At 34.3% G+C, this 27,999-nt stretch overlaps 2 protein-coding genes across 2 annotated transcripts; both read left to right on the forward strand.

Annotated features, from left to right (window-relative positions):
* Positions 1-997: 997 nt before the first annotated feature.
* On the forward strand, positions 998-5,545 carry LOC129005146 (uncharacterized). Its single transcript, XM_054433964.1, has 3 exons — positions 998-1,243; positions 2,267-2,421; positions 4,444-5,545. Exons 1-3 carry the CDS (start codon positions 998-1,000, stop codon positions 5,543-5,545), a joined length of 1,503 nt encoding a protein of 500 aa, XP_054289939.1.
* A 10,976-nt stretch (positions 5,546-16,521) lies between these two features.
* LOC129005127 (low-density lipoprotein receptor-like) lies at positions 16,522-27,891 on the forward strand. Its single transcript, XM_054433942.1, has 7 exons — positions 16,522-16,605; positions 17,938-18,127; positions 21,659-21,718; positions 22,204-22,467; positions 24,474-24,834; positions 26,043-26,211; positions 27,108-27,891. The coding sequence occupies exons 1-7, from the start codon at positions 16,563-16,565 to the stop codon at positions 27,341-27,343; spliced, it is 1,323 nt and encodes a 440-aa protein (XP_054289917.1). The 5' UTR covers positions 16,522-16,562; the 3' UTR covers positions 27,344-27,891.
* The last annotated feature ends 108 nt before the right edge of the window (positions 27,892-27,999 follow it).

A 27,999-nucleotide genomic window follows, 5' to 3' on the forward strand; every position in this document is an offset into this window, starting at 1 on the left:
GGTATTAACGACACGAGTATTGTTTAAAGTTATTTTTTCTAATTCACTGTTTCTAACAGCTGGTCTTATTTTATATAATGTTTACTTTTTGTTCAGTTTAAAGAAATACAGTCCACTAAAAACATCATCTAGTTTTTCTCTCTTAATTATCTATCTACATCTATCGTTCAATCTAAGTTTATCCATCAGTATCTAAATTCTTTAATCATTTGGTCCTTCTGACCCGGAATAAATAAGTAATTAACAGTTATTTTTTCAATTCAGTTATAAAAGTAATCAAGAAAATTTCCTGTTCTCAGTTGAAGTTATGTCCCTAGAATCCAAACTAGGTCTTCAAGCAACACGCTTAAAAATCTTAGAAAAAGCCACAGACTATTTCAAGGAAAAGGATATATCAACTATATTGAAGCCTCAAGTACAAACCCGGATTGATGTTATCGAAGCAGAATGGAGGAAATTCGAGAGGGATCACGAGAAAATATGTGAGTCAAAAGCTGACATACTAAAAGACCTAGCCTACATAAATGAAGATCACTACAGTCAAGCCCTTGAAGCCTATATGGTAAGCAAATCTGCATTGCTTGTTCTCTTAGAAGAGTTATCGGTAAATTCTCAACAAAATCAAAGCACATCTGATATCAATACATCTAGTTCTATGAGTAAATCAAATCAACCTATACTACCTAAAATATCTCTACCTCAATTCTCAGGAAGTTACCAGTCTTGGAAACCATTCCATGATCTTTTTTCTTCACTAGTGATTCAAAATCCTAACTTAACTGATGTAGCTAAGTTACACTATCTAAAAACCAGTTTGTCTGGTGATGCTGCTCAATTGCTAATAAATTTCCAAATAACAGGAGAAAATTTCATGCCAGCTTGGGAAAAACTTGTGACTAGATATGAAAACAAACGTGTTTTAATCAAAAGGCATTTGGATGATATATTTAATTTAAAACCTCTAGAAAATAAATCTGCTAGTGGTCTCAATCACCTCATGTCTACTATCAATGAGTCTTTAGGTTCCCTCAAAGCGCTAGGATCTCCTACAGATAAATGGGATCACATCTTGGTGTACATGATTGTACAACGACTAGACCCAGAGACACACGAAGCATGGGAGATTCGTTACGGAGTCTCAACAGAACCCTCCACCCTAGAAGATCTTCAGACCTTCATCGAAGGTCGTATTCGAGCCCTGGAAAGTATTGAGTCACGAGCAACACCACCAAGCGATGTAACGGTAACTACACTACAATGTAAAGGTAAACCTCATCAAAATCTTAAAGTACATTCAGCACAAATTGTAGCAAAATCTCAGTCCAATATAGGAAATGATTGTCAACTGTGTAGTAAAGATCACTATTTAGCATTTTGCAAGGAGTTTCGTGAAAAAGTACCTAGTCAACGAAAAGAGGTTCTTGTGAACAAAAGATTATGTTTCAACTGTCTTGGTTCACATTTGTTAAAGGACTGTCGCTCAAATAAATCTTGTTTACAATGTAAGAAAAGACATCACACTCTAATTCATGACGCTGTTAGCCAGACTACAAATATACCTCATATAAAAAAGTCAAGTTCTCTCATCCCTAACAAATTCATCTCATCTACAGATAACACATCATCAAGCTCACACGTCTCCTCTAATCACATGCTTCCATTTAAGGAAATTAATCGACAATCTGTGCTCCTAGCAACCGCTCAAGTTAAGGTAATTGGTCCTGAGGGAAATAGTGTTATTGCCAGAGCTTTAATCGACCAAGGATCTGAAATCTCTTTCATCAGTGAATACTTAGTACAAACTCTCAATCTGAAGCGTTCATACTCCTCAGTATCTCTTGTTGGTATCGGTGGACATCAAGCCCCAACCACTCGTGGTATAGTTTCAATCAATCTTAGTTCTCTGTATGATACCAAAGTTAGCTGCTCTTTATCTTGTCACATCCTTTCAAATCTCACATCAAATTTGCCATCGATAACACCAAATCATTCATCGTGGAATCATATAAAGGGACTTCAACTAGCTGATCCTGCCTTCATGAAGTCTGAATCTGTAGATTTAGTCCTAGGAGCAGACATCTACACGTCTATTATCCTTCCTGGTCTAATTAAAGGTCCACCCCTCTCCCCAGTAGCACAAGCAACAATTTTCGGTTGGATCTTGTCTGGACCTACTGGAATGACGGAAAATAAATCTACCTCATCAATGTTTCATTGCTTGATTGAAAACAAACTTGATGATTTTCTTCAAAAATTTTGGGTACAGGAAGAAATTCCTCAAATTAAAGAATCAGTCAAGTCTCCTGATGATCAAGTATGTGAGGAACATTATCAATCAACCTTTTCTAGAGAACCTTCCGGTCGCTATCAAGTCCGACTTCCCCTGAAGGAAACAGTCAATCAGCTTGGAGAATCTCAATCGTCAGCCTTTCAAATTTTAACAAAGCTAAATACTCGTCTCTCAAACGATCTTGAGTACAAAAACTTGTATACTAATTTCATAGAAGAATACAAGGACCTTGGTCACATGTCTGAAACTATTGAAGAAATAGATTCTACCATTCCCATATATTACCTACCTCATCATGGTGTTTTGCGTCCTTCTAGCACGACGACTAAATTAAGAGTAGTTTTTAATGCCTCATTCCCAACTAGTTCAGGATTATCTTTGAATGACGTACTCTACAGTGGTCCAAAACTCCAAACAGAACTACCTGATATTCTCACTTGGTTTAGGCGCTATAAATTCGTATTTGTCACTGATATCGAGAAAATGTATCGCCAGATTCTAGTACATCCCAGTGATCGAGATCTTCAAAGAATTCTCTGGATGGAAAATGGTCATCTTAGAAAATTTCAACTACAGACTGTTACATATGGGTTATCATGCGCTCCTTTTCTCGCCCTAAGAACAATGAATCAGCTTATCGTCGATCACGGTGATGCATATCCCCAAGCTAGTGAAATGTTGACAAGAGGGAGATATATGGATGACATTTTTGGTGGTGCAGACTCGATTGAAGAGTGCAGAGAAGTAGTAAAACAGACTGACGAGCTTTGCAAATTAGGTTGTTTTCCTTTACAGAAGTGGATCAGCAATGATCAAAATGTACTATCATACATATCGGAAAGTAATTGCGAAAAAGGCAATTCCTTATTGATAAACAAATCCTCCAGTATACGTACTCTTGGACTTACATGGAATCGATTCAGCGACGATTTTCAGTTTCTTCCTACTCTAAGTCCAAAAGACAAATGCACGAAAAGAAACGTTCTTTCTCAAATAGGTCAGTTATTCGATCCCTTGGGTTTTGTCTCTCCTATTATCATAAGGTTCAAACACTTCATGCAACAACTTTGGCTAGTAAAAATTCATTGGGACCAACTTTTACCTAATCACTTGCAAGACCAATGGAAACTCCTTGAAGCTGACCTACAATATTTGCCATTAGTTAAAGTACCTCGTTATCTTGGTCTTACCCAACTATCTTCGGTAGAAATTCATGGATTTTCAGATGCTTCTAAGCTTGCAATGAGTGCTGTAGTCTACCTAAGAATCGTTAATCGTGAAAATATCACTGTTAGTTTAGTTATTTCTAAAACTAAAGTAGCTCCTCTAAAGACAATGTCGATTCCTCGACTGGAACTCACTGCTGCTACACTACTAGTAAAACTTGTAAAGTATGTTCGGAAAATGCTCAACTTAGAATCTACCCAAGCATGGTTATGGACTGACTCTATGGTTTCCCTAACCTGGATCACAAATCAACCTTCAAAATGGAAAGACTTTGTGCGTAACAGAGTAAGTGTTATACAAGAGACAGAACCGCTCGCTAAGTGGAGGTATGTAGCAGGAAATGAAAATCCAGCCGACTGTGCTTCACGAGGTGTTACTGCTAAAATCCTTAGCAACCATAAGCTTTGGTGGACGGGTCCTCCGTGGCTGAATAAAGATGTTTATGAATGGCCATCCACGACGTTTGATCCAGCTCAAGCAGCGAAATCTGAACTGCGAATCCCTCAATCAACTTGCCACATTTTAAACTTTGAACCAGAACCAGAAATGCTAGAGCGCTTCTCAACACTGTCAAAACTATTACGTGTTACTGCCTGGTGTCAAAAGTTCATTGCCAAAACAAAAAAATCCATCCCTACTAATTGTCAATCTTTTTTAACTCCTCAAGATCTCAACTCATCCCTTTTGTTGTGGGTAAAACTCATTCAAAAACATGCCTTCAAAAATGAGCTTGCGCGGTTACAAAACAACAGACCTTTAGAAAAATCTAATCTTATAAGTCTTAACCCCTTTGTCGATAACACTGGTTTAATGAGAGTTGGAGGCAGACTTGAACAATCTTCATTAGAATATGATTCAAAGCATCCTTATATCCTTCCGAAGAATTCTAAGTTCTCAAAACTATTGATAGATGATGCTCATCTCAGGACTCTGCATAGTGGCACCCGTTGTACACTTGCAACCGTTCGTCAGAAGTTCTGGGTTGTTGGAGGTAGACCTATCGTCAAACGAGAACTGTTAAAGTGTGTTACTTGTGCTCGTTATCGCTCTCAAAGAGCTCAACAATTAATGGGGCAGCTTCCTCCTACAAGAACATCACCATCACGTCCCTTTTTGCACTCTGGTGTAGATTACGCAGGCCCTTTTGTAGTCAAAACATGGCATGGAAAGAGAGCAAAAACCTACAAAGGTTATATTGCGGTGTTCATCTGCTCGGCGACCTCAGCTATTCATCTAGAGTTGGTTTCCAACTACTCAGCAGAAGCCTTCATAGCGGCTTACAAACGATTCACCAGCCGTCGAGGCATCTGTGCTACTTTAACGAGTGACTGCGGGACAACATTTGTAGGAGCTGACAAAGAACTGAAAAGATTGTTTTCCTCGTCTTCAGCAGAATCAGGTCAACTCAAATCCCTGCTTGCTAATGATGGAACTGAATGGAAATTCAACCCTCCTGCTGCTCCACATTTTGGAGGTCATTGGGAAGCTGGTGTTAAATCAGTTAAATACCATCTCAAAAGAGTTATGAAGACCCACCTACTAACTTACGAAGAATTTTCGACAGTGCTGGTACAAATAGAAGCTGTACTCAATTCTCGCCCTCTCTGCCAGCTTACAGAAGATCCAGACGATCTAGCAATCCTAACCCCTGCGCACTTTTTAGTTGGCGAATCTTTAACTACTATCCCAGAACCTAATCAAGAAAACCAACCCACATCAAGACTTACTCGGTGGAAATTAACTCGCCAAATGTTGGAATCATTTTGGAAGAAGTGGTCTCGGGAGTACCTTCAACAACTTCAAGCAATATACAAATGGAGATTTCCTTCCTGTTCAATAAAACTCGGATCAGTTGTTCTTGTTGTTGATGAGCAATTACCACCATCAAAGTGGCCGCTAGCAAGAGTGACTGAACTTCATCCAGGTCGTGATGGACTTACCCGAGTAGCCACTCTGAGAACATCAAGTACCTCATTGAAAAGACCAATAGTCAAGCTTTGTCCTCTTCCAATTGAAGTCAGTGATTAATATTTATTGCTCCTTCGGTGCAATGGGGGGGAGAATGTTTAAAGTTATTTTTTCTAATTCACTGTTTCTAACAGCTGGTCTTATTTTATATCATGTTTACTTTTTGTTCAGTTTAAAGAAATACAGTCCACTAAAAACATCATCTAGTTTTTCTCTCTTAATTATCTATCTACATCTATCGTTCAATCTAAGTTTATCCATCAGTATCTAAATTCTTTAATCAAGTATGAATTGTAGATACTTAAAAACTTCTACGAGTGTCGTTAAAGCTTCGCGACCACTAGGTCGGTATGGTTGGTATGGTATGGTCGGTATAGTATTTTTCAAAAGTTAAAAACATTGAATTAAATGAGCATGCGCCCGTGACGGCTGTCAACGGAATTCCGCACTTTTGGGATGTCGGACAGAAAGTTTGGAGCTACAAACTCCAGTACACTTCCCTGACGGCGGATCCATCCAACAAATCCAGTACGCGCGGGCTTCGGACGTTTAGGACTGTCGGTACGGCATTTTAAGCGATCTACGCAGTCTGCTCTCTGATCTCTGTTTTGCTTGTGTTCAGTTTGATTGCAATGGATGACGAAAATTCGTTTCCTCTCTAGATAATAGAGTTTCAGACTTGTCATGAGTCATCCAAAAGTATTTAAAAAAGTTAACGTTATCTTCCATAAGGTCTGGGGATAAAGTGCGGAATTCACCATAAAAAACGTTATTTGGTAATTCCATCAACCTTTCCCTATTGATATTGTGAATCCAAAACCTCTTTTTCTTAACTTAGCAGTCTCCACTACTTCTTATGTTGAAAATGCACTCACTAACGCAATGTCCTCCTCTGCATAAATCTTTTAACAGATCCGAAATTGACTTCTGTTTTGGCGAAAGGTGGATGGGAGACAGTGCCGAACGCCTGAACGGCGGAACCAGTGTACCCCCTTCTAAAAAGTGCCAAAACTGTCGTGACAGCCGTACCAGCCTTACCGAGCCAGTGGGCACGTGGTTTAAGTCTATTTACGCGAGTTGCGTACACTACTTTACCTACGACAGTTTTTTAATTACTAACAATCACTATTCATAACTTGAGGGATCATATTTCTGTTTATAACCTTCCATTGCCACTAACAGTGATGCAACGACTCATTTTACTAACCACTAATTGCACCACTCATTAACAATTAAATTGGTCTTAAAAGCTGTTAAGTTGAAGTTCAAAGCATTAAAATTTAACTTTTTTCTGTGAATCCTTGAACCTCATTCGTCCGTTACTCGTCTTGTTAAGTAAAACAATGATGTTATAATTTTTATAAACTTACACTTTTTATAAACACAGCAATTTAGGCCTAAGAAAAAATGCTGTTATTCGCCAAGATGGATGGGTAATGATGAACAACAATTAAATCCCATTATTATACTTTATTATACACAAACTTTTTTCATACCTTATTTATAATTGAATAATCGCTAAGACGTTCACAATTTTATCCTATCAATAATCTAATATAATCATTGCTGGGTGTGCTCTCTGATATTTGGAATGGTTTGGAATATTAGCCCTGGGTAAAGGTTTAGAATTGAGAGAATTGTAACATTTTAAATTGAATTTGCTGACTGGACAATACCTGAGGGACTACATACATCTTAGAAGGTATTTTGCCAGCACGGGTCGACAGAAGAAATCCATCCCTCGCGCTAACACTCCTGGATTCACCATAACCAAAATTGCCTTATTTGGGGAATCCTTGAAATGGTTGGTGTAATCGAGGAAAGATATGTGCAACAACAGGATGCACATATCTGTAAAATACCACATGACAACTGATAATACTAAGCGGACCTACTCTCATCCAATTTCAATAAGATTTTTAACAAAAAAGAACATACATTTTCACAAATTAAGTTTTTTCACCAACTTGTACAGTAATTGAATTGATATCGAAGTATAATTGGTTCTCGTGGAGAAAAGATTTTTCTCCTTCCATAAAAAGCTTGACTTTCCCCTGTAAAGGGGTTTACTAATGTTGGCTTATAAACAGCAAATGTGAATGTGTGTGGCAAGTTTGTCAACATCGAAATTGTAGCAAACCTTTTTTTTTTCTAAAAACATTCTTAAGTAGTGAGGTGTTAAAACAACATTCCTGGTGTAATAAACCTATGCACACTGACAAGATAAAAATATAAGATCTTCTGTTGTCGTAAGTTCAGGTTTGTTTCCATTGAATGACTAATATTGATATAGTTCTTGAATCTGGATAATCTGAAAATAATTGAACCAGACCCAACATGGAAGCGAATCAAAACTATATTTCATCCTTTTGCCTATTAAGTGTTCTCAGGGAATGAATACTACGAAAGTAAAATCTGGTGATTCTTGTTGTGGATAGCCTATAACATGTAAGAGAGGTTTTGTAGTCGTGGTTTGTCAAACAATTCACGATCAAAGTTAACTTGACCAGGGTTCTATCAGCAATTAGTATTTTGACAAATCCAATATATACTTCCATATATTTTAAACTGTCAGTATATATTTAAGAGTCAACTACTTATTAAAAAAAGGGCTTTACTTCCTTTGATGTTCATATATATGTACATAGACTGTGTTGTAGCTGTTTGTCAATTTCTTGAGTAGTGGTCATAGTATGCCAATGTAGATTGTAAATGTGCTTATTACCTGTGGGCGTTTGTAGCTGTATAGCTGTTCATTTTTTCTCTTTTAACGATTCCGAATTCTTTATCACTTGATGTTTTCTATTGAAGTTGTAAATGAAAGGGTTTATCAAAAAACATGCCTGTTATCCTAACTATATTTTCACAGGAAACCTTACCATGAACGATTATAGTATATTTATTTACAAGTAGCAAACTAGGAATTTGATGGTGTGCAAAAAAATGACACAAAGAGTATTTACTATCAAGCAGGTGCTATCATAATAGGAATGGCATGTTCCCTTTAAACTATATCTCATCATCCTGTATACGATTTATTGATTAACAAAAATGCATGCAAGCGTCACTATTTACGTAACAGCCAATTTACAATATTTGCTTTTAGCGAATTTCCCCATATATTGAATAAGCTATTACCGTAGTACTCATGGTAAGACCTGGACCCGGGACCGATTTACTTTCTCGTTTTCAGGTCCCTAGAGGCCAAAAACACGATCCGTCCAAATTCATATATATATATATATATATATATATATATATATATATATACAGGGTGAGTTTTAATTGTCCCCCCCCCCAACTTTTTTCTACATTTTTTCAAATATCAATCCCAGACCACTTCCAAACATTGTTGGGTAGTAAGTACTTCATTTTGACAAGGTGGTCATTTTCGATCGCCATCTTGGATCCGCCATATTGGATGCAACATTTTTTTTTTCAAATGTAAAGGTGGGGTTGTGACCCATTATTTCGAACTACATTTTTACCTTGATTACAATGCCTCAAACCTTTTTTAAAAATCTTGATTCATTCTAAAGTTACGATGGCTTTTTAAAACTTTATTTTTAGCCCATTTTAACATTGTGCATTTACAAACTAAGACCATAATCCCAAAATAGTGGTAGATAATGATAAGTATACACTACCAGTAATTGTCCAACTATTTTCACTTGGTTATGACTGATGTATTTTTTTCGGCCGCCATCTTGGATCCGCCATTTTGAAATGTGATAAATTATTTTAAATATGAATGGGGTGTTGTGACCCATAATTTCGAACTACTTTTTTAAGCTGAACTTATTTCCATAATCCGTTTTTTATTTTCATTTTTTTATTTTGAAATATTGACATTTTTAGCAAAAAATTTCAATATTTCATAAATAAAACTTGATAACAAAAAATGGATTGCGGCATTGAGTTTAGCTTAAAAAAGTAGTTCAAAATGATGGGTCACAACACCCCCTTCATATTTAAAATAATTTATCACATTTCAAAATGGCGGATCCAAGATGGCGGCCGAAAAAAATACATCAGTCATAACCAAGTGAAAATAGGTGGACAATTACTAGTAGTGTATACTTATCATTATCTAGCACTATTTTGGGATTATGGTCTTAGTTTGTAAATACACAATGTTAAAATGGGCTAAAAATAAAGTTTTAAAAAGCCCTTGTAACTTTAGAATGAATCAAGATTTTTAAAAAAGGTTTGCGGCATTGTAATCAGGGTAAAAATGTAGTTCGAAATAATGGGTCACAACCTCACCTTTACATTTGAAAAAAAAATGTTGCATCCAATATGGCGGATCCAAGATGGCGACCGGAAATGACCACCTTGTCAAAATGAAGTACTTACTACCCAACAATGTTTGGAAGTGGTCTGGGATTGATATTTGAAAAAATGTAGAAAAAAGTTGGGGGGGGGGACAATTAAAACTCACCCTGTATATATATATTTATTTATTTATTTATTTATATATGTGTCCGTTAGCGTGATAACTCGAGCAAAAATCATCCGATTTTGATGAAATTTCGTACAAACGAGTTTACTACGTTTATTCGAACGAGTTCGCGAACCAGCATAATCGGACTATGGGAAGAGGGGTTTATGGGGGGTTTTATGGGGTAAAAATAGGGTTTTCCCATTTTAGACCCTAAAAACATAACTTTTGAAATTTATTTCCCGACCATTTTGTAGAGCTTAAAAAAATAAATAATCTAGTATATTGAATATTGAATATTGAGTATATTGAATCTAGTATAATTTAGTATATTGAAGCATTGTTTTAACCTAATGGTTGCGGAGAAAATTCAAAAAAGTGTAAATTTGAAATTCCCAAGGAGAAAATTGTAAACTGTTTTAGTTTACTTGTTTATGAGCATATCTAGATCAAATTTGGAAAATGCATTAATTTCATACTAAACTACAGTATTAACATTTTACAAAGATAAACACCTTTTTACCCTCCCTGTTGCAGCAAACCTAAGTACTCGTTAAACTAATGCTATTTATTTATGGAATAAATGTGATATTTTTAAGGAGACATTTTAGTGTAAATCCAATCAGGCAAATAGAAATTCGCTTAGTCTGCAGGTTTGCTGCGGTGAGGGTATTTGGAAATGCTGCATTGCTATGTCAATTGCATTATTTGTTTCCAATGAAGCTGTACGACCTTATAAGAAAGTGGTATCTAACAGTTCAAAAATAAAAGTCAAGTTCATTACAAGTATATTCAACTACACCTAGAACATTCCGAAGATATATTATATTAACGATTTCATGTAATTGGTAAGTTTGAGACTACTGACATCCGGGGTGGTCAAGTAATTCCATTTTCAACAGCAACCCTATGGCAAAATTTATTAATACTATGGTAGAGGTTAGTTCATTTTGGCACAGAAGTACGGTATGATGACTGACGTGAAGAAGGAAAAAAACAAACAAACTTACACAGTTCAAGGGTAGGGAGGTCGACCCTTGAGTACTTTGAGGTAAGAACGTGTCTTCCTGACAAACAGATATTTTTCTCAAATAAAACATACATTAAATCTGCCTTTCATTCATGAAATCACGTAAGTGTTAACCTACAAAAGATACGCCGATACCATTTTTATACCATCAAAATGTTCTTAAAAAGGAGGTAAAACCAGTTAACATGGTTAACATAACTCCGATGACTTACTCGGATCATTTTATGCATTGAATAATCAACGATATTTTGTAACTGATGCAATAGTCATTTTTAAGTTTTCAATTATTTAATACTCACTAAACAAACTTAAATGTTCAAACTATTTATAATTTCACTCTATTTATGCAGTTAGACGAATTGGCGTAAGCCTTGAAAGTAACTGTTGATTTCGACGGGTTTCACCTAGTTATTAGAGAATTGAGAACTAATTGAAAGCAATGGAAATACAATTTATATCAAGGGAATAGTTATTTGTGCAACTAGTGAGAAAAGTGAGCAATTGACTCACTCGAGAGAAATCCTTACTCACGAGCCGAAGGCGAGTGAGGAATGGTTTCTCGAGTGAGGCAATTGTACTTTGAACTCGAGTTGCACATTATACTTTTCCTACAGTTACCATAAAACAAATACATTTGTGAAGAAACATAACCTATTTTTACATAGAAGTGAACTTTTAATATAACATTTAATGTGAAGTGACAAATACAACAGTACAACAGCTGACCAGCTGATTTACAGCCAGTGCTGCCAACGTATTTCGCGCGCATACGACGTTGCCTGCATGTTACGCGCTCACTATTTCGTGCCTTCACGTTGCAAATCTGGAGTGAGACAAAGTAATTAGAGTGAGACAATGTTAACATTGTCTCACTGATGAGCGAATTGGCCACTTTGCTTTCTCAAATCAGTGAGAGAACATGTACATTGTTAGGTAACTGTAGGAAAAAACATTATCGTTTCCCTTGCTCTTAATTAGAGATTGGGAAACAAGATTATATTTTTTTATGTCAGCTGTTGTTGAAAATAGATACTTTCTGTATGGACCAATGAAAAAGTGTACTCTTTTTATAGTATAATGTACACTAACACAATCGTAATAAACAAATTATTGAATCAATTACTAAACAGCAAAACAGCTGCTTGTTTACATTGTAAAATTTGAAAAATTATTGGAAGTAGATTCAAGAGGTTATATTTACATATTTTTGTTTTTTTTTTTTCTTGGTTGGTTGAATAATGTTCCACTGTGCCAAAAAATATAGTTCATCACACGGCCAAAAAGTGTCTTTCAATACTCACACATTTTCCAACCTCGGCTAAGCCTCGGTCGTGAAACTCGAACTCGAATCGAATAGTCACTTTATGCCCTAGTGATGAAATATAATATCATTATAGTATGAAGCTAACTATAATTTAACAGTCACTAGACTACCTCATCTAATGAACATCTAATCATAGTCTCATCAAAGTTAATTGATCTCTAAGACCCTTTGATCTTGACATCGGTCTATTGATGAAGATTAACTATCTTGATTATTATCTATAATCCCTACCATACATGTGAACTAACTTTTAATTAATTTTGAATTCGACGTAAACGTTTTGTCAAAATAAATGCGTGATTTTTTTCATAATCTCGTATAAGCCCCAGACAGTCGCAATAGTAATGAGTAAAGAGGAGTCCAATGTTAAATAAAAGCAAATTTGGGAACAAAGAATTCAACTAGAAACATCTTCATCTTCTCTGGGAAATATAATATAGGAAATACAATGTAACTTTTTCGAGGTGTGTAAGGGAAATATCTGATTTTTTAATAGTTTTATAATTAGATTGTTGCCGCAAATGAAAAACTAATCTGGTTAGTCGACGGAATATATTTGCTCATAATACATAAAATAATGGTTCATAAGTTTATTTTAAAGAGGTTTAATACTCCCTAATAAACGTCTGTTTTCATTAATAATTTTTGTTGCAGCTTAACTTCACTTATAGGCTATTGATTTATGTGTATTCAAAGTCTTCTATCAAACTGGAAGGAAATTACGGAACCATATAAAAATTTGTTTTAAACAAATTAAAATTACTGTTATTTTATGAGGTGGAGCCTTAGTGGTCACATTTCTTATTTTATAAAGCCGTAAGTATGTTTAACCCTTGACTATTGAAAGAACAATAAAACTTCTGAATAACTTCGGAGACTTTAGACCCGTAAATAGTAATTTGTTTTCTACTTAATAAATTTGTTAAGATGAACTCCAATCAAGTTTCTTATTGATCACCAAGGTTTGTATTTGTATTGATGAGCTTATGTATACATTTAACTGTGTTTCATAGCAACAAAAGTAAGCTTACGTCTTTAGATAGTTCTACATAATAGTTTTTAACTTACAATGTCTCTCATAATAAACCAAATGTTTGTCAAAAGTAGGTACTGTAAAATAATACAGTATATTACTGATGAACATATACAAACTGCTACAGATTTCCTGTAGTTTGTATGAATTTAGCAACAAATTAAAACATTGTTAAACTTTTTTTACATTAAAATTTAACACTTGTGTATAATATTTTAGTTTGCGACAAATAAAAGTTCAACAAGGCATTTGTTCACAAGCCATCATTTGAAACGTAATCTCAGCCAATAATACAGTTTTGCTATGTATACATAAGTTAGTATAAAGTTATTAATTTATTTGTTTCAATTTCACTGCTATTAAGTTGAGTTAAAACATCTAGGCGTCTTTAACACTGATACATTTAACACTTGATCAAGTTTAAACGTTTGATCTGCTGCTATCTTAAAGCCCCGCTACAACTCTTACTCCTTATCCTTGTTGTCTCCTGTGGTCTCCTGTTGTCTCCTGTTTTTAAATGGCCAAAGATATTAGTTGTTAGATCTGGTGCACCGGACGAAAACAACCTGACTTTATTAATACTACGTATAGTAATTTACGTTTGTATGGTGCTTAGTACTTGGGACAGAGGTTTGAACTTGAACTTGGCAGGCGGAAGCGCGTGTGGTAGATTAAGCCCCGTGTACACGAGGCTAGTACTAGCAGCTAGTTGATTAGCGCTAGTAAATTCGCTTCGTGTAAACGGTCTACTAGCGTATAAATTTACTAGCGCGCTAGCATTTTACTCGCTGCTAGTCGTTTTGAACATGTTTGATATTACTAGCGCTAATAAGTGGTGGGGGTGGTCACGTGACCACTAGCGCTAGCGAACTAGCTCGGTACTAGCGGAGCATTTGCACTTCTGCTAGTGCTAATTGCCACTCGCCATACGCCAGTGATCACAGTATCATTTTTCTTAATCAGTGGAGTGATTAGTTCCAACAGTTCTTCAAACTTTAAAGCATTCATTCTCAAAAACTTAAAGTACTCTGGTCTCCCAACGCCAGTTCTCTTAAAAGAGTATTGGACGCACCAAGAAATTCTCGCCTCATAATCCACTTTCGAACCCACACAGATTAAGTTCATGTTAACACAACTCTTGTACACCAATTCTTAAAATTTAAAGGGAACAGAAGACATTTTGTGCTAAACTGAAATGACTATTGCGACCAATGAACACTTCACTTCTACATGACTAGCGCTAATAATAAGCGCTAATAACTAGCCACGTGTAGATGGGAATTTTCGCGCTAGTGTGCCCAGCTAGTGCTAGCTGCGAATACTAGCTGCTAGTAAACTAGCTACGTGTACACGGGGCTTAAGATAGATGATGACTCTGCCAATGTCACGCCGTATCCCTGCTTATAGATCTAGCGTCTAGTGCTAGTGTCACAAGCACACCTACTTGCCAACTCAGACTTAGCCGCACTACCGCACTACGGGTCTTTCTCTTTTCATAGTGTCTTACAAAAAAAAAATTACGCCATTTCTATAGTACAACTTACATTATAGAAAGCGTATCATTAACTTGAGTCATTGCGAAAGTAGGCATCATAACAAAAAAATTCAATGCTCGTACCAATTTCAAATATAAACACTATTATAATAAACTGTATCAGCAATATGACACATTATTTCTCCATGAGATTGGCAACAAGCGGTGGGAGAAAGTATAGTATGGGTTAAATCACAAAACTTGCAATTACTCTTGAAACGTAATGTTTACATAAATTGGAGTGGTATCATTCTGTTTGTAAAGAACCATATAAACCAAACCTTAATCAAAATCGATCAAGCCTTTTTTTATAAAATTTATTCGTTATTTTATGGTTTTTAATTTTTAAATCACGCAAATCTTTTACGGTATTTTTTACAGCAATGGGCTTTGTACCTTTTTGTTATGAGTTTAAAGGACAATAACACACCAAATGTTAATAAAATTAATTGTTTAAACTGTTTTTTTTTTGGAAAATCTGATTTTTCCGTTATTTTATGGGAAAACTACCATACAAAAGATTTAAAAAATTAAAAATGCTTGGAGTTACCATGAATTAATCTCAAAGATATACCATACATCAGAAGCCAATTTAGTGGTAATAACACACAACCTTTGCCCTAAAAAGTCAGGCTCAAATCGCCCTAGTTACCTATAGCTACTTTGCTATAACTTTGTGATGTAAAATTTGGGGGTAATTATTGATAAGTGCACACGTATTCATATATTTTATAGGCGTAAGAATCGCCCCATTGTTGTAGTTTACTGAATGTCACACTAACTTTTTTATTCTGTTAACTATTTTTTGATTAAAACTTGAAATATGTTTATGAAGGATAAAATCATTATTTTGTTTATGATTGGTACTTTGGCTTTAACCAGCTTGGTCGAAATTACTTTTTTATACGCTTATTAAAGCATATAAAAATTGAAAATATGAACCATCAAACATTCGGCCCACATATTTTATTCACAAAAATACACACTACTTATTATTCCTTCTACGTTTACTTTTACACTAACTAACATGGGATGGTAGGTATTTTAATATCGAAAGTTTCTCGGAGTAAATACTCTACCATTATTGTTAAACACATATTTTATTAAGAATTATTCTATTTATATTTTTCTTATAGACTATCTAGTTAGCATTTATAATAATGGTGAAATATCTTTACTAGAAACACTATACTTTAATTTAAAAAAACACACAGTATTTGGGTAGCGTTTTAAAAAATCTTTGTAATCTTTGTAAGAAATTGTAAAAAAAAACTTATCTTTACATTTTTACACAACTTATGCACCTAGTATAATATTCTGCTGTTTCGTTTCAAATAAAACATGTTTACTATATTTTCAAATGTGTATTGTGAACCCCAATGAGTTTTGGTACTCTATAAAACATATATAGGCATTTCAATGTAAACTTATTTACGAGTACCAGTATACAAATTTATAGCAACCTATTGACGGTAAATATTTGAAACATTCAACTAAACCTCACTGACTTTTTAAATTAATTATTATAAAATCAATTTATAATAATTTAGATGAAACACAAAATGTGTGAGGTTATAGTTTCCATCTTATCATCATAAACAGGAAGCCCATGAGCCATTACAGCCTACATAAACTGATACGGTTATGACAACGCAAGTTAGTAAGGATTGAACCCGCGACTAGACCACTCCAGTCTGTGGTAGCCCCGACGAATCATGTTCATAGGACGATTTCTTTTGGAGGTTTCTCTGATCGCAGGTAATTTTAACAATTTATTGGCCTTAAACCAGAAAGGTTCTGTTAAAAAGCTTACATGGTCAGGTCACAAAGTGCGTATGTAAATAATTTTCTCTCATTCCAAGAGGGGGTTGAGAAGGGTGGTAAATACAAATTTTAACTCATAAAATAATTAATTTGTGTAAGTACATTATATACTTAGGGAAGTAAAATTTAATTTATCAAAAAAATCAAACGTTCTATGGGCAGCATAGCACGATCTATGCAGCTGTTTGATACATTTGTGAACAAGTATTTACACAGCCAAATTTGCTTGGCGTATGTTATAAATATGTAGCTATTAGTTATGTAGTTGCAGATTCCAAAAAATAAAATGTAAAACTTTATAGTTTAAAGTAATACTTTTTTCCCTTTTAAATTACGTACGTTTGTTTTGTTTGTTGTATATACGTTGTAGTTTTTGCTGACTTTCCTAATGTCCAGTTCTATCTGAAGGATAAAAATATTTTAATTTTAAATACTAATAAAAATGTTTTGTCACAGCCTTAAGTCGTTGACAAAGAGTTTCTACGAGGTAAAAGACAATGAATTAGATCGACATTCTGTTCTCATATGCTCCTTATACGTAAAGTTTATTTTTACAATTTATAAAAACAATGGGCTAAAGTGAACTGATAAAATTTTGGCTTGCACAAAATAGATAACAAATCAAATCAAAATATCATTTATTTCGCAAAAAACAAACATAACATAATATTATGATCCCTGTACAAAAATATTTGCAATATATATAACAATGTATTAAATTAGTTTAAAGTTATATGACAATGTAGACAACTCTTGTTGTTTGATTAATGTAATTTTTTGTGTTCTAGAATCACTTTAAAATATAAAGAAGTGGTTAATCTACTTAAATTTCGTCTCGTGATTCTTAACGCATCTTCTAAGGGTGGATAACGATCGTTTCGGGGACTAGATTGCCTTCTTCGGATCCTTGTCAAGAATCTAATCTTCACTAGTATTGAGGTCGTCAAAACATAAAACACAGTAAAGATTAAATAGAAATAATAGGAGTCCGGACACATAATCGCAGTATGTACCGGTGGCCACAGTAGTCAAATATTTATTTTACAACATGTTGGTGTATGCGTGTTTAATGTTTTGATATCCTCAGTATGAGAAAAGAATAATATTCTTGACAAGGATCCGAAGAAGGCGACATAGACGACGAAACCGTCGTGATCCATCCTTAGATGATGTATTACGAATCAAACGAAATCGAGGCAAATTACGGTCTTATCAATTAAATTAATGGATTATTTTTACAGAACATTATAATACTATTACTTTCAGCTGGGACAGCTCATCACACAGTGCTCATCGCAAACCAAGGAGGCGTACACGCTGTGGATCCGATCAGTCAAACTGTCAAAACTCTTCTACAATACGAAAAAGGAGCCAACGCCGTTACATACAGCCTACTAACTGAAAATATTTACGGGATTTTCCAAAGTCCCAACCCATTTGATCACAAAATAGTCAGGTATTTTAAACATATTTTTATTGACATTCATTTTATTTTATTTTATATTCATTCAATATTTTGATAAAATTGAAACAATAAAATTGCCATTTTATATTCAACTAGCTGTTCACGGGCTTCGCCCCGTTTGAATTCATTAGAACTGTATAAGTAAAATTATTTATCGTCAGTCTGAATCCGTTGAACAGCTTGGGTGGATTTAATATCGCATTAGTATTATTGGAGTTCCTTCTTTTAAAGACAGTAATGTGGCGGGTAATGACAATTTGGGGAGCATTTGAATACCTAGCATTTGGATAGCACGCGTGGTTATTATTCACTTATGTTAGATTGTGTGGGTATAGAACAAAAGATAAAAATATTAAGGCATTGCCATCCCTTTTATTGTTTACAACACTTTGATAAAGGATTTTACTTTTTATGTTTACATATTTAATAATGGAGAATTTAAACGTTGTTAAGTGCACAGGTGTGCTGCGATTTGGGTTTAATATATTTGGAGTTTGGACTTATTCAAAAGTAAAATTATTTTCTGTGCTGCATTCTGTGGAAACAGTGTGGCGCTATTTCAAATAATGACTAATACCTTTGACTATTAATACAACAACTATAACTTCTGTATCCAATAGTCAATGCTAATACAGAATGTTGTGATTATTCAAATCTACAAAACAGTTGGTGAAAGTAAACATCTATGCTCCGCAATGGGAAGAGAACGCTTAAGAGAATAATTAATATTCCATAGATCTGCTGTATGTAGATAAACTTTTAGTAATCCATTAAAAGTATTAACTTAAAATATTAAGTGGCTACTTTCGTTTCCCAGACATTATTTTTTGGGAAATAAACCGTACAAGTTCAATAGGTTTTTATAAACATTTTGAAAAAAAAGACAATAAGTTAATGAATTACGCACTTAAAAATAAAACTCCTTATTCACTCACTATTAAAAATTATTTATTAAATTAAAAACATAAACATAACTGTAAACAATCCTACTTTGACAGTTCTAATTTTGTATCACAGCTGCTTGGTTGAAATTAGCAACTGTAATAGTCGTCATTTGAAACTTAATAGTGCTGCACCCTTTTGGTACATTTTGTAACCTTTTAATGCTAGTGATCATCTTCTATATAAATAAAATTAAAGTTTTGTCTGTACATTGCTTAGAATCATGCAGTTTTTTGTTATTTTGACGTTTCATAGCCTAAGAAAGCCGAAACGAGTCTTATCTCAATTTCTGTCTGTATGTCTGTTTGTCTGTCCATTCTGTGGCTCCGTCTGTAACGCCAAAATGTCATTTTACGCGGCCTACTTCTTGAAAACTAGAGTACAGATCAAGATTCCAATTATTTTTCTGTATTCACTGAATTGGCGAGAGTGTCTTTGGCTATTAAAATATGGCCTAACTACTTTTGAAAAATTATAACGAACCATTAAAAACCCAATTTTGTTCGATTTTTGTAAAGTTTTCTCCTAATGTTTACTATTACATTTTATGAAATAACGAACAGCTGTTTGGATCAATTCTCACTTCTAGCTGTTACTGATATGTTTAATTGTTTACATTATATTTTGTTTACAAATACTGCAACATTTCCAATCACATTAAGTACGAAAATCGAAAACCATTCATTGAGGAACCAAGTACGTTAATTGACCTTTTGTCTTGCATAACGGATTTAATCGATCGCAAGTACTATAATGTTAACTGCAAATTAAAATAATCATCATCCACATCCAGGTCAAGAACCTGCAGATTCTACGTCTATAAAATTCAACTTAAGTTTTGATAACCAGGGAAAATACAGCAAATCAGTGTTGTATAAGACTGGGAAACTTAAATTTTTAAATAATCACCACTAATAGCCTACAATCGAGATTTAACAGCGTTTCGATCGCTGTTCTATCAAGTAAATAATTACTACAGTACTGCAATGGGTGATCGCGGGTGTTGCTGCGACCCCGGAAGACCTTTACGATTTCGTTGTCAACGTTACAAGTGAGATAAAAAACGTTTTTCTTACATAATGGATTTAATTAAGTGCAATATCATATGTAACCGTAAATGAAATTAAATAACTAGGCATCATCCAGATCAGGAACCAGAAATTCTTTGTGTATACAATTGTTCTTGAGTTTTGATAACCAGAAAAAATATACCTTGAATCAGTGTTGTATATGGCTGAGACACTTAATGATCGTCGCCAATAGCTTACAAACAAGGTACTCATTGACGGCGCTTCAATGGCGATTGTGTAAAGTGTAAAGTAAAAAAATCACAACTGCAGTGGGTGATTGTAACAGAGGTTTACGGATGATGCTAAACTCGCTTTTCCAAAGTGTCACTTTCTGTACTCACCGTGTAATGCAATCGCCAAACATTGCACATCTTTTCTAGTTTAAAATTGAAGATTTGTTTTGTAATCCTACGAATTCTGTTATAGTTTCCATTTTGAGAACCAAATGTAAAGTTTAATATTATTATTAATTATTATGAGGGCAACTCTTCCATTTCGCGGTAGTAAGTCTGAAATATATCTATGAATTTATCCCTGAATTTTAAAACAGTAAGGCCCATTTCCCGGAATATCTTTTTGTGTAGCGGAAAGCGACGCAAAAGCCATTGCACTGTTGTAAAGCCTTATTATTATTATTATTAGCCTCATGTTTTTTATGAAGTTCGAATCATGTAAAAACAGTTCATTTAGTTCGTCCTTTAATTGTGGTTGTGGCATGTCCATTTTGGCAACATGCGTTGAAATGTCCATTTGTGGCCTCCTCTGCGAAGTGAAATGCGCCACAATGCATGCAAGTGCTTTAGGAGGATCTAGATTGTGAGAAGCAACACTCAACTCATTTTCCAGTGTTCTTCTAAAGACAGGTTGTAAAACAGCTTCTGGATTTCTTTCACAGTTAGGCCCTACATGACGTTCTCTTTTGCATTTCTTAAGTCTGTTTAATTCCTGGACACTCTTCCACGTCTTGCATGTCTTTCCCTACCCTGTCTAGTTAGTTCACTCATTATAAAAACGAAAAACAAAAAATTAAACACAATTCATTATGAAACATTGTTTACCAACATTGACTTTCGGAATCAATGTAAACATTGCAAATAAATAAGTAACAGCTGATAGAATGCAGACGTTTTTCAGTCCCCATGCATTTCTTATGGTGGATATTTTACGTTATATCTCGTTTTCTGGCAACTTTATGGGAATTCTGCTATTTTACCCGAGTCCCTGGGGTCAAGACCTTTAATTTAAGACCGCTCCCACTTTTCTGCGACTTACCAGACGTCCACAATTTTCTGGTAAAAATTTGGTCTTACAGAATTATATATATAGATTGCTAAAAAGTGTATTTATAGCTATGACTGAAATATATATCATATTTTTATTTTATCATGTAGTATATTTTAATTTAGATTTATATTAACATTTGAAATTAGTAAAATAAACATCAATGTTTTTTCAGAACACCGAATATAAATTAGCCTTTACAAAACTATATAATTTTCTTGTGTTTCAGGACTAAAATCGTTGACAAATCAGAGCCTCATACATGCAATTCCACCAACTTGGAAGAATGGTAAGTTATTACTTTTTCTTTATTAAGTTATACTTTTATCTAAACAGGGTGTCTCACCTAAAGTGAACCAATACAGTGTACCACGCTGTAACTCCTAAACGAGTAGCTTTTTAGAAAAAATGTCACGAATTCAAACGTTTTTAAATTGCATTTACATTCCAAAACAATCATCGAATACATCAAGAAATAATCATAGTTGGCGGCCATATTGGAAAATGGTGGACATGCTAAAAACATTTGAAACCACCCCAAAAAATATCTTACAAAATACATGGGAGTGCTCCATAAGAAGTTAACTATATAACTCATAATAAGAAAGTTAGCTATTGGTTCACTTTAGGCGAGAAACCCTGTATATTTGTTGTAACTGATTTCTTATTTCAATATACCTGGTATATCATATGAAAATGGAATATTATTATTATTTACAATTGTTTTACAATTTTAAAACAGAGTGGATCTTAAAATGATTATGTTTATTTTAGGTGCCGTAGGAGCAAGTTATGTCATAAAATCTGCAATTCTGACAATCCTTACATGCCGTTCCGAATTAAGTTTGGCAAATGTCTAAAGGCTAGCAACTTGGTATTAGACTGGATCAACGACAATTTATATTGGACGTGTGAGCCGAATGGTCGCGAACAAATAAAGTCGTCCCTCAATGTCGTGGATGTGGAAGATGAATACAATAAAACTCTTCTAACAAAGTCAAATCCTATACAAAGCATTGATGTCGATCCATTTAAAAAGTAAATTAATTTTGTTTAAAGTAATTGTTAAGTTAAGTTAGCCTAATGAGTCTTTCTGTAATCTTACAGTTTGATAGAAAACTTTATAGGCATTTAAAGGTTTGTATTACTTGTGAAATAAAGAAACTTTATCTATTAAGTCAACGCTATTGTACAACTAATTTCTAACTACTAATTCAAATCGATAATGTTTGCAGTAGCACAATGAAATTAAAAGAAAAGTTCTCTCAATCAAAAAAACAATGGTAAACGTAGTAAGGTACCTTCCTAAGTAAATAGTATCCATATAATGATATTTTCCTTGAGATACCTGACTATGCATGCTTTCATGCACTGATAGTGGGACGCAAAGTAGCTAATTCCTCAATTATTTTTTTTTTTGCCACACTCATTTAACTTTGTCGCACTCATTTTACTTTTCCGCACTTCAATTTCAACCAACCAACACAAAAAAGTGTGATTGTATTAGGCACATAATATGTCTATGCTTGAAAACAAGTTGGCAACACTTAAAGATACCACAACTACGATCAGCTGTTTATTTCGTCAGTTTATTTGTCATTCCATTAGACCATTGATACAACGAAATAACATACACCTGTTGTTGCGTATTTCTATATATTAATTTGAAACTGTTTTTCTTTGTGACAGCTAATTTGAGAGAATGGATGGGCGTAGAAACTCGGTAGGGGTGTCTAAAGAAAGGGCTTGGTCTAGATGAGCCATCAAAAGAGAAACGTGGTAAATTCCCTTGGGGCTCTGCCCCAAAGGCCTTTAAATTCCCATCCCATGTTATTCTTATGGGGAAAAACGGGTTTTTGTCACAGCTAATTTCAGAGAACGGCTGGGTGTAGAAACTTGGTAGGGGTCTCTTAAAAAAGGTCTTGGTCTGTAGATGAGCCATCAAAAGAGAAATTCCCTTGGGGCTCTGCCCCAGAGGCCTTTAAAGTCCCCTCAGCAGATTTGTTTACATTATGACCATATGTATAATTTTACACTACTTTGTAATGAAACAGCTGTTAATATTTAAATTGTGATTCACTAAATTTGTCAAAATTAAGTATTTCCAATGGTTTTTTCTGATTTTAAAATCGATTTTCTTCTGCATCGTGTCATGTTTGGCAATATAATGTTCTATTGTCAAATCAGTGGAAAATCCTAATATCACAGTAACTCTTAAAATTATTTCTTACAAGAGGTTCTACCCACGAATTCATGGGTAAACAGAAGTCGAAATTAATTTAATCAACTTTGAATTTCCCCATTTCATTTAAAGGGCCCAAGTTCGAGAAATGTCATCTGAAAGGGTGTCAAAGGCAGTGGAACCTTCATACCTTACGTCTAAGGTGGCCGAGGTGGGTACGGTTGTATCTGAGCTCGCCGCTCTCTTTCACGACGTCGTTAATACTTTACTTAAATATTTTTCAATGAATTGGTGACCTGATGTTAAAGATCGGTGATAACCTCTTGGAACGAACAACATACATGGTTTGTTAATCTCATATTCATCGTGTTTCGAACACCTTAATCACTTACTTGTAACAAACAGCTAGAAATAGCTTCACTGTCCATTTACCGCACCTCGTTTAAGAACATAAAAGTAAATAAAAAATAAGTAAACAAAAATGTAAACAAACAAACTATATTGTCAATTGCATTGGCCAGCTGTTGTTCACTAAATTAAGCGAATAATGTTAACTTCCAAAACATGCAAGGCGTAGCCCTTTGGAAATCAGCGAGTGGGGGAGAGCCCTTAGGGAATTCGTCCATATCAATACTTTTCGGCAAATTTACACACTCTAATTTAAATGTTACTGAAAGAAGATTTTAATAAATGAGCAAAATTTTAAACCGTTTCCCAAAAAAAGAATACTATTATGATTAAGTTTGAAGTAGGTTATAGTATAATGTTTGTTTTACTTAAAATTTATATCAAATCTAAATTTATTGTTAAAATAATGTAATATTTTCAACTATTTGGTATTCATGAACTTAATTTTCTACAGAAAACTGTTCATACTGGAGTCTAACGTGTTGACCACCACGACCCTGGAAGGTGGCAATGAGACGATGATTTACCAGTTTGACGATGGTGTTGAGGACATCTACAAGATCACTCTGGATACCGATAGCAAGATCGTCTATGCTGTCGGAAAATCGCTAAATAACAGAAATGAAAGGTTCCTGGCCAGTGTAAACTACGACGGAACGGACTACAAGAAATTGTACACAAGTTCTGACCCGGCGTGGCAGTTTGGTCCAAAGATTGTCAACAAAGTTGTCTACTGGCTGACTTACTCCAACGACACTGAATGGCAAGCTGTTGGCGAAGCCCACGTTAAAATGGAGAAATTGCTCGTGCCATTGGTAAATAGTTGTATTAGTTAGTTATAATTTTACATCTTAGAGAAAATAGGATAAGAGAGTTTATATAGACACAACTCTAAATGCCCGTGGGAAAATGTATAAGATGTAAATACACGTGATCAAATACATTCTTGTGGCAATATTAAACATTAACCCTTATTTTTTGCGTAAAAATAAGCATTTTTAGATTGATTAATTGTTGAATTTTGATGTTCCTTTATAAGTAGTATGACCCTTTTGCTATATGAAAATACTTCACTTGCAATTTTAAAATATATCTTTAAAAATTTTGAAATTTTTTTGTTGCATTTTAAATTTTAAATGGTATCTTACAAACATAACAACATAATGTAACATCTGGCTTCTGTAAAGCCTTTTATTAAACTTCAACAAACTAAGTAAAATAGTAGTTTACGCAACGATTGCGTTAAGTGAGTCTTTACGACACGAGTAGAAAATTTAAGGCACGAGCCTTGGCGAGTGCCTTAAAAACTTCTACGAGTGTCGTAAAGACTATTAACGCGAGTTGCGTACACTACTTTACCTACGACCGTTTTTTAATTACTATCAATCTGGATTTAATTACTAACAATCACTAATGATAACTTTTTAGAGAGGTTATGTTTTCGTGTATTGTCATTGCCCCTGAAAGTGATGCAACGACTTGTTGTATAATCAGCTGATTTCCTGTAATTACTTCGTTAAATATTACATTGCTAGCAGCATTCTTACCATAAATAATATTGTATCAGGTACAATTCGGCAAATATTTCATTTATTTTTGGACTTCCACCAACTTAATTAAGAATACGCGAGTATCAACATGAACAAGTCGGATCAACAATTAAATTGGTCAACTGATCAGCTGATCAGCTGATTAGTTGACGTTCGAAGCATTACAATTTTAATTCTTTTCTCTCAATACTTGAACCTCATTGGTCCGTTACCTGTGTGGATATGAGAAAACTATGTGGATATGAAATGAAACTATGCGGATATGAAAGTAAACAGCTGTAAAGTGAAACTTTTCAATTCTAAGAACTGGACTGAAATGGCTACTTTAAAAAACGGTCGTAGGTAAACTATTTTTCCGGACGTTTTTACACAGACCCACTCGTTTTAACCAATCAATACATTTACTTGTCTAGTGCGCACATATAGAACGATATGTGCAAATGAAGTATACTTTACACAAATTGCATTTTCAGGGCGTTGTCCAATGGAGTCTCGTCCATATAGATGCCCAGAAGCCTTTGAACAGTTCACACTGTAGATTGTCAGGATGTTCACACGGTTGTACCATTTATTCATGGATGAATGTGGCATGTCAGTGTCCAGATGACATGATTTTAGCAGAGGACAACAAAACGTGCAATGGTACGTAATATAACATTATCTAGGTAGAATACTGCATCCTGATGAAGCTGATATTCTTTGAACTTGTTTTATATTCAATTGATCACGACATGAAATATTAAATGATAAAAAAAATGTTAAAGTAAAATTTGAATTATATAAAAATATTTCTTACTTAAAGAGTTCTAAACAACAAAAAAACACTGCCTGCCAACCCTTATTAATAACACTTTAGATGACTTATATATCTACATACACACCAATCTACATGATAAAAAATGTAGTGTATTGGTTTGATTGAGGGATACATTATAGTGGAATAGATTACAGAATAGGACTGGCCTTTGAAGAGGTAGGGGATGCGACGTTGCCACTTCGTGAGCTGACTTTCACCTAGAGCCCGGCAACCCCTCTATTGTCCCACTTGTAGGGTAGTTCAGTTCAACACTACAAATTAATAATGCATTTGTTCTTGGTGGTATTTGTTAGTATTGTTACATTTTTATATCGTATGGAACACAAAATTCATCCCATACATTATTATGGTTTGGTTTGATTATTTGCTACACAATTGTCTTTAAAATGGCTCAAACGGCTACCAGATGCAGTTTTTGAAAAATATATAAACATAAAATTAATAAATTTAACAGAACAATTTGTATAGCAGTTCTAAAAATTTTCTAAAATTATGCTCAGCTTATTGTTTGATACATGAAACAAAATTAACATGGAAATTAAGAGGATACAATCTACCATATTAATTATTCATTTGAGATGGGGACGCCACCTATGAGCGTATTTTAACCTAAATATGAGTGAAGGATGAGTGTAGAATGGAGTGAGATGCCTTTTGTAGCTTTGTTACTGGCCTGTTTCGAATTATAAGCACACTTTAAGGCAATTTCTTGACCAAACAGGAGGATATGCTCGAAACGCACATGTCGGCTGTCAGGCAAACACTAAGACTTACCAGAATGCAACTGTAACAGCTGGAGCAGTGACGGCATCTTCAAGCAGTATGACATTATTTTATATCGTCATAACAACAATCTTTGTTTCTGTATTTATTGTTATGATTGTTGTCAAAAGAAGAGCGAAAATTGGGAAATACCAGCCGGAAGATTCGCAAGAAAGAACGGACTTTTCTTTGTGAAAACAAACTCGAATTTATTAATAGTAATATATGAAGGTCTAAATTTGAATTCCCGGTATGATAATTTTTGATATGATAAATGATATTCGTACTAAGGTACTTCAAGGTTGACATTAACTAAGTAGACATCTCATTACATTGTTTGTTTCCTGTTTCATGTGTTGCCTACACATTGGTATAGTTTGGGTCGTACAAATGTCTATTAAATGATTTTATTTTCTTTTAAGCTGGATTTTATGATTTGTGTTTTAGTATTGTTTATGACACTAGATGAGATGCCATTGTTTATTGTTTATAATTGGATCGATTTGTTTTGTTAGTTGTTAATAAAGCTCATGAACAAGACATAAATACAGTTAAAATAAAGTAGCTAAGCTAGCTAGTAAAATAAAGAACCATATGTCAAGAACATAAATGTTGTCTTCTGCTGGTACATAAGATGATAAATTCACATTAGAGTATGTTTATCTCATAGTAGTGATTAAAGGCCCATAATCTTTATATTTTGTGTACTCAAAAGTATCACAGTATGTATTTTACTATACGGTACAGCCTAAGAATATATGTTGTTTCTATTGAATGCTTTTTACAGTTGTGTTTTTACAATCAAACCAATAAAATCTGTGTATTTAAAATAAGTATATTTGTTCTTTACA

The sequence above is a fragment of the Macrosteles quadrilineatus genome, unplaced genomic scaffold, assembly GCF_028750875.1.
Source record: "Macrosteles quadrilineatus isolate MER2022 unplaced genomic scaffold, UCM_ALF_1.0 Scaffold_16__1_contigs__length_3527350, whole genome shotgun sequence".
In the NCBI taxonomy this organism is placed as follows: Eukaryota; Metazoa; Arthropoda; class Insecta; order Hemiptera; family Cicadellidae; genus Macrosteles; species Macrosteles quadrilineatus.

What these genes read in the sequence shown, in the direction of transcription:
- LOC129005127 (XM_054433942.1), top strand. Translation starts at nt 16,563, where the DNA reads ATGTTCATAGGACGATTTCTTTTGGAGGTTTCTCTGATCGCAG. An exon ending in TCCACCAACTTGGAAGAATG is followed by an intron (nt 21,719 to 22,203) that starts GTAAGTTATTAC and finishes TGTTTATTTTAG; the next exon opens with GTGCCGTAGGAGCAAGTTAT. An exon ending in AGAAATTGCTCGTGCCATTG is followed by an intron (nt 24,835 to 26,042) that starts GTAAATAGTTGT and finishes TTGCATTTTCAG; the next exon opens with GGCGTTGTCCAATGGAGTCT.
- LOC129005146 (XM_054433964.1), top strand. Translation starts at nt 998, where the DNA reads ATGTCTACTATCAATGAGTCTTTAGGTTCCCTCAAAGCGCTAGGATCT. An exon ending in CACCACCAAGCGATGTAACG is followed by an intron (nt 1,244 to 2,266) that starts GTAACTACACTA and finishes TTTTGGGTACAG; the next exon opens with GAAGAAATTCCTCAAATTAA. An exon ending in CAGCTTGGAGAATCTCAATC is followed by an intron (nt 2,422 to 4,443) that starts GTCAGCCTTTCA and finishes TGCTCATCTCAG; the next exon opens with GACTCTGCATAGTGGCACCC.